The 7,965-nt window shown below is 35.8% G+C and overlaps 1 protein-coding gene across 1 annotated transcript; it reads right to left on the bottom strand.

Annotated features, from left to right (window-relative positions):
- Positions 1-385: 385 nt before the first annotated feature.
- On the bottom strand, positions 386-2,616 carry LOC133728191 (peroxidase 7). Its single transcript, XM_062155600.1, has 3 exons — positions 2,253-2,616; positions 1,434-1,776; positions 386-1,003 (listed from the first exon to the last, which is right to left on the bottom strand). The coding sequence occupies exons 1-3, from the start codon at positions 2,574-2,576 to the stop codon at positions 597-599; spliced, it is 1,074 nt and encodes a 357-aa protein (XP_062011584.1). The 5' UTR covers positions 2,577-2,616; the 3' UTR covers positions 386-596.
- Between the last annotated feature and the right edge of the window lie 5,349 nt (positions 2,617-7,965).

Genomic DNA, 7,965 nt, shown 5'->3' with positions numbered 1-7,965 from the left:
TAAATCTCGAATTGGATTTATATATGGTTTAAGCACTTGGAAATGTTAATCTATTGTGATAGTAATGAATATTCAATCGTTAGGATAGCCTAAAATAGTCTTCACTGTTTGGATTTAGGAGCTTCTAAAAATTATCTCACTAATTAATTAGGAATTGATATGGAACCTACATGATTAGAGTAGGTTTTTGAATTATTTTTTTTTCACGAATTTGCACTTAGTAGCTCATGCAGAGATCAATTGGAGATATTCTTTTTAAACTTAAGAACTTACGAATAGATGGAGCAAAATGGAATCAATTGGAGATGTTCTTTTTAAACTTGTGAAGTACTTACGAATTAATATATGAAGCATAAGCGATTGATGCAGAGAAATGGAAGAATATTAACATTATATAGCAAAGGAATTATAGTGTCAACGTGAAAGAACAATTACAAAATTCTTGTCAAGCCAGCTGTTAGCTGTCAGGTACGGTGCATGGTATAGATAAACATTCATAATACAAATATATGGTTAAGCAAAACAAGGTAAAATGATTCAAAGAAAGGTACGGTTTACGTTTGCTTCTCGATAATGATAAGTAATTAAGGTCGTAATCAATAAGAGTTGACAAAATTGCAGTTGGTTCGAATATCGCCTTCATCTTGGCCGGTGAGGACTTGAACATTCCCCAGTTTGGCCATGGAGACTCCAAACTGGTGGTAGAAGACTGCGGGCTGGTGAGCTAAAGCAGTGACAAGTGGTGAAGTCCTTGTATCAGAATACAACAATTGATCTGTTTTGAGAAGTCCCATCTTCCTCTGAAGATTCGAGTAGTATGCAGTGTCAAAGGTTTTTGGAGTTGTAGCATCAAGGTCAACATAGTCTGATCCCCATCTGCATTTTCTTTTCAAGAAGTTCAAGTATTTTTCATCAATGGATGGATCAGAGTTCCCATATCCATCGAAGTTAAAGAGCCTGTTTTGTATGGAAGCACATGAAGACCTTCCTATGGTGTGTGCCCCTGCCAAAGAAGAAGAAATCGATTATTTATTTTGAAAACAGTCAATCAGATTGTTGATCCAGTTTAGGAAATTATTCTCTCCTCAACTACTGATGTTTTTAGTGAGATAATATTCACATACGCTTTTCATATAAAAATACTAATCACACACCTTTTTAGTTAACACATAAAAGGGTGATGAATAGTAATTTATAGCACAGAAAGGTGTATGCATGAATATCACTTACCTGTTTTTTATGTTGTCAAACCATCAACCAATTTGAATGTTTTAAAGAAACCTTTAAATCATAGTCCACTTGATCAATCTTTATTTTAGATTGAGAGTCTCGGGTGTTAAATTGTCTGATAACAGAACATGTTAGATGTCATAAATATATGTAATGTTGCTATCAATTGTAAAATGTAAAATAGTAGGAACTAGTAGGTTTACCTGAGAGAACAACCAAGTCAAGCACATTCAAGCCCTGAGATTGGAAAAACTCTACCAAAGCAGTAATGTTTTCATGACCCATTGGCACCCATTCAGCTTCCTTGGCAATTGAAACTCGCCCATCCTTCCGACCATAGGGGACCATCCAGTATGGACCGCCGACCATAACAGTAGCATCTCTTGTAGCTGCAGTCAAGATATCTGCACAAGATACTGTTTTGGGGCACTTCTTCTCGACCTCTGCTTTGATATCATCTATCACTTCAAACCCTCTCAGTGTCTTGCTGGCCAAGGCAGTCCTCTCACTTCCCTCATGGTTTAATAAGATGGAGGCATCACATCCCTGCATATATATTTCAAAACACAAAATAAGGAATGAACTAGCATTTTATAAATACCTTTGGTGACTACAAAGCATATGAAATTAGGCTGCCAACTTAAGAACAAATAGACTCGATCTCTTATATATATATGTGAATTTCTAACTATGTGGGATTCTATTATTTAACATACACTCACTCCCGTACAACCACACACTGAGCCACATGTGAGGTTGTTTTTACATTGGAATTTCGAAATGTAATACAATGAATAGTTCATAGTCAACTTCTGATACCATGTATACATCTAGGCATTCAACTTAAAATCAATTGGCAACATATGAAGAGGCCCTTATATTTGATATATTTATTTGTGAAGCTTAGATTTTCTTAGATGAGGTTCTATTCTCCAAATTCGGATAGGTTAATCAATAAGTCTCTAATTGCTAAAGTAGTATAATATACCAGCAAATAGTGTGAAGCATGAAATTAATCTTACCCTGATGGCACAGTCATGGAAGTGCAACCTCATGAGACTAGCAGCTATGGTGTAGTCCTGCTTAAGCCATTGCTTCAATTTCCTATTGATAATGCCTTCAAGGTCTGGACAACTCCTGTGGTAGTGAGAAAAGGAGAGAAAATCCCCAAAAGGCAAGTTCTCTAAAATGGTCGGAACCGTTAGAGGTGTGGCACCCTTCCAGTGCTCAGGTGATTCATTATTATCGTCGTCGTAATGATGGTGATCATCTGCTGGGTATGATAAGGTTGGACTCAACTGAACAACAACGAGGAGGACAAAGAGCAAAGAAACTATGGGATTCATGATGCTTGGTATGTGATGAATGTCTATGCACAGAAGGGAAGACTACTGGTTTCTGCTTCCAATGAAGAGGTGTTGACAAGGTTTGATTTATATATTGCATGTATTGGTTAGAAGATATTGGAATATTGGAGTTGATTATTGATTAGCTGAGGACTACGTGGGAAGCACACCCAGCTAAAACGAGATGACATGCCGGCATGTTGAGCTTGAGAATTATTCCTGAAATTATTTTGTGGGCGAGGGATTTTGACTTTCACAAAATCTAATAGATTCTTCACTAGTATATTTAATTGTACGTGTTTGATCCCATGTAGGATTTATTGGTTCGATCTATTGGGTTTTCTAACGAAAATTGTTATTTTTAAACTACAATTAAGATTGTGAAACTTCAATTCACCCGGTTTGGTTTCTTAATTGAGTAAGAAAATGATCAAGGCTTGTATATGTGGACAAATTGTTTGCATGCATGTTTCTTGTTTAATAATTGAAAGGAACTTTCAAAATTTGATAGATATTCCAAAACTCATCAACTTCTTCAAAGAGTAGTGACATATATCGAATATAGGCAAAACATTGTCATCAATTTTGAAATTTGAACTCGTTATATATTTTAAAAAGTGAATATGTGATTGCACACTAGTAAATTAACCCGATTATAATTAGAGATATTTTATGCATTTGATTAGGAAATTATATGTTTTTAGTTCGGTTGATTAAGATTGTATTTGTTTGTTATTCCCTGTTGGAGAGGAAATATCCCACATTGGAAAAGTGACAAATAAAATATAACTTATAAGTGGGTGGATCTCACCCAATTGTAACGAGGCCTTTTGTGATTAAAACTCAACACCTAACGGGTGGTTAAGTTGGGACAGTATCGGTACAATGGTGGGCCACGGGCCACGCTTGTCGCTGTTTAACATGGTATCAGAGCGGGTCTCTCTTCAATTGCGTCTCCAATTGTCATGGGCCTGAATTTGGGTTCCTTATATTGCCATCGGAAAATTCCGATTGGATTGTTACCAAGTATCCGATGTGGGTCTTGGATTGTTATATTGGCCGAGTCTCATATTGAGACTTGTGTCCCAATCCCCAATGTGGGAATTGGATTGTTAATTAATTTCACGTGCAGACCTAGAGTTAGGTTGCACGTGAGGGGGCGTGTTGGAGAGGAAAGATCCCACATTGGAAAAGTGACAAATAAAATATAACTTATAAGTGGGTGGATCTCACCCAATTGTACCGAGGCATTTTGTGATTAAAACCCAACACCTAACGGGTGGTTAAGTTGGGACAGTATCGGTACAATGGTGGGCCACGGGCCACGCTTGTCGCTGTTTAACATTAATAAAGTAATCTGAGGTTCAGATCCAAAACCAATTGGCAATGGATGGAGAGGCCCAAACCCTTATAAACTCATAAGCAAAGTTATATTTTTCCAATGTGGGAGTTATATTTATACACATTCTCAACACGCCCCCGCACGTGTGGCAATTTCTCAAACCATACACGTGGACAAGTTATATTGGGTGACGGTGAGCACGTGTGGCCATCGCTGAAACCAAACACGTGGGTAACCCGCTCTGATACCATAATAAAGTAATCTGAGGTTCACATCCAAAACCAATTGGCAATGGATGGAGAGGCCCAAACCTTTATAAACTCATAAGCAAAGTTATATTTTTCCAATGTGGGAGTTATATTTATACACATTCTCAACATTCCCAACTCTTAGATTCTTGAATCTCTATTTTCACTTCAAGGTTTGTGCTGGAAGCTGAAATGCGGTGGCAGGCAGGGAATGGTGAGCCTATTAATATCTGGTGTGACAATTGGATTCAACAGCTCCCTCCTTTCGGCCAATAACCCCTTTGAGGTGCATGCTATTATTTGCATGGTTTCACATGTCTAAGGTGTATGATGCTAATAATAGCATGCATAAGTCTCGTTTAAACTAACATAATCTCCACCAAGAGTGATAGTGAGATGAGTTAATCTATGAGTCATCATTTACTTACGAAAATGTGAAATATATGTTGTCCACAATATATCCGATGTCAAAGAGTGTTAGGACTCAACAATCACACTCAACATCAACATGAACCAATGGTGTTGGAAAGCAATATCATTCTTCATTCAAGGAATGAGAAATGATAAGTGGAATTTGTCTAAAAAAACTGCATTAATCATGGAAATTTAGTTGGGCCGGCATATCGAGTAACTTGGGTTAGGCAGATTGAAAGTCCCAAACCTGATCAGCCCAGACTCCCCAGAGTGCATGTTCAGGCGTAATCTGAAAACTCCAACCACCAATAGAACCTAACCTCTTTTGCTTTTGGAAGTGCTGACCTAGTAATTTAGAACAGAAAAGTTCTCAAGGATGACGAAGGTTTGCCTATATAAGAAAGAAAAAGAAGACTAAAAATTGAAGTTGGTGAAGGTGCTCTAGTTAGCTCTTTCCCAAATTGCCACAGATTATATATGCTTTTGGTCCATCAGCTCCATAATCGATCAGATCGAGCTAAACTCTCAAAGCTTCCAGAACTGTCAAACTGGGTTGTGCTAATTACCTAATGTTTGTGTTTCAATTGACCTACTCGATCATCATGTAAATCTCCACCGTTTTAACAGTTTTACTACTAATAATTACCACGTAGCCATGTGATATGAAGATATCGAAGATAATATTAATATATATCTCAAGATGTTGACTACTCTCTGAAATGAGACAACATTAGTCAAGAACCAAAAAGCTATTTAATTATTTCAATTCCTTCACATAATTGTGTGAAGGAATAATTGTAATAATATTTTTGCAGTGAGAAATGTTGGTCGATCACTTAGCTGTCCCTGCATCATGCAAGTTCGAACGTACCTCTCGTATATTTGTTCTATAGCTAACTATATATCCTCATCTTCAATTGACACACAAGATTTCATATATATGTTTGACAATTTGGTCTGCCATGATGTGAACTTGATATCAAAAAAATCTACATGTCAAACATGAAATTTCAAGTATATATTTGCAAAACGAAGAAGAATCATAATTAACTAGTTGAATTTAAAAATTCAGGTACCTTATTCACACTTAAAAAAATTAAATAACAACTTAGGGGTAAAGCTATGGTATGTTAACATTTCTCATACATCAACTATTTTTACCACTTTAAGGACTCATGTTACCATTTTGAGGACTAATATTACTATTTTGAGGACTCATATGGTAAACTAAGAAAATTTACCACTTTAAGGACTCATGTTACCACTTTGAAGACTAATATTACTATTTTGAGGACTCAAATTACCACTTTTAAGGCAATTGTATGCATGTCATACGTTAACATTTTGTAGAATTTTCCATAACTTAGATGATGCAGAAAATTAAATTTAGACATTATTCGTGACTCCGTGAATTTTATCCTATAGATTATATATGAATTAGAAGTCAACAAACTGTCTACTAAATAATTGGAAGGATATATTGTGAATGGGGTGTGATGGCTTTAAGAGTTTAAGGACTCTTTTAAGTATGATCATCTCTGTCCTATTCTCTTGGACAAAGCACATATATGCACCTAAATTCTACAAAATATGTCATCATTTTTGTAATTGTCTAACTACTCATTCCTTCCTCCTATCTTTCACCACCTGGTCCTGATTCTAACTCATATATCATAGAGCATGACTTCGCTTAGTAATTAAACTAATTTAAATGACTATATATTCATACGGGAATCTCTTGGTTGCATCCAATGCAAGCTTGCTAGTTTAATTTATTAGTTAATATAGTAATTAATTGATGAAAAGTTAATATTCCTTTCTGATCTATATCTTCAAGTAATAATCTATATAGTTTTTGTAAGTATTACCTCAGCACACTATCACGGATGGTCATGAACTTGAACATTTGGTTGACAAATCAAGGAGCTAGCTAGATAGATAGCTAGTCTTGCATTAATCAATATTCAATAAGCAAAGAAACGATTGTGACTTCTTTGTTTATTGAAACCATGACATGCATGCAAGTAAAATAAATTTTCTGAAACGAGCTCGATCATAGTTCATAGACTTTTATCAGTGATCACATGTCCAGGACCATCTAGAGTAAGTAATATCAATCGCTATGATTGAGTTTCTATTTATCACGAAAATAAGATCCTGAACTAACATCGATGAGACGATGACTAATTTGAGACAAAGAACTCTAGCCTCCTTATATATCTCCAATTGTTCATCATGATCAGGACTATATTTGTCAGATGTACATTAGCTCCATTAACATCAAAATCTACTGAACTACAAGACAATAAGTCGATGTTGTCAAACACAGTAATATTTGATCGATGTAGACCTAAACTCGAACTTCCACATCGAATCAATGTGATACTAGGAGAGATACAATAATCGATATGATACATTGTCGAATAAAGTATACACTATGATACTACTGAGCTAGCTAGCTAGCAGATCTTTCTAAGGGCTGGGTGGGGGTAAACTGAGGGAAAAGGTTCACATGGTTTTTCCGATCGGTACGTCAGAGGTTCACATGGTGTTATCGACATGCAGAGGGCCAGAGGCTGAACTCTCTGCGGTGTAGGGATATGGGGGGTTATCAGTTAATTGTATAGATATATTATTACTTGGACGTTAGGGTGGAAACAGGTACGAGTTAATTCACTACTGCTTGCTTCATTATTATTAATTGCTAGGGTTTTCACTTCTCACCAACTTTCTATGGTGGGAAAGAAGAACTAGAATTGTGTGGTTGTTTACCAAATAAAAACAACAAAAGCCATTGTAATTTAATTACTTGCTCATATTAACTTCTGAATACTTATATTAACTGCATGACAGTTTTGTTATCCATCAACTTGATTGGAGTTATATACAATGTTGAAGGACATGGCCTACTATGGAGAAGACTGGTCTATTGATGATGAAATACCTCGATGTTGAATAGAGGACATCGACATTGTTACTTAGAAAGATAATGATAAGATGTTTGATTAATCAATTAGGTGCAAGAAAAAGGAGCAAATTAAGTTGAAAGAACCCCATATAAATTATAACGTACTACAAGACTTATGAAAATCATTAACAGCTTGTCCATATATATAATTTGATGAAGTAGGTTGGAGTTAATTTGTTTGCATGCACAAATGGAGGAAGAGTATAAGAAATATAATGTGTTGATTAAGATATGACAAAGCTTTGCATAATTGAGTGGGGGCAAAGAGAAAAGAAACATACTCTTAATTTGGAGTAACACATAGGGTTATCATGCAAACCAAGCTTATCAAAACAACTACGAATCTCCACAAAAGGACATGAGGATTTGGTAGCTCAAACCCAATAGACCATGACATAAACTATAAAGTACAATTCA

The sequence above is a fragment of the Rosa rugosa genome, chromosome 2 (genome assembly GCF_958449725.1).
Source record: "Rosa rugosa chromosome 2, drRosRugo1.1, whole genome shotgun sequence".
NCBI classification, from domain to species: Eukaryota; Viridiplantae; Streptophyta; class Magnoliopsida; order Rosales; family Rosaceae; genus Rosa; species Rosa rugosa.
This window is presented reverse-complemented; position numbering and strand designations above follow the sequence as displayed.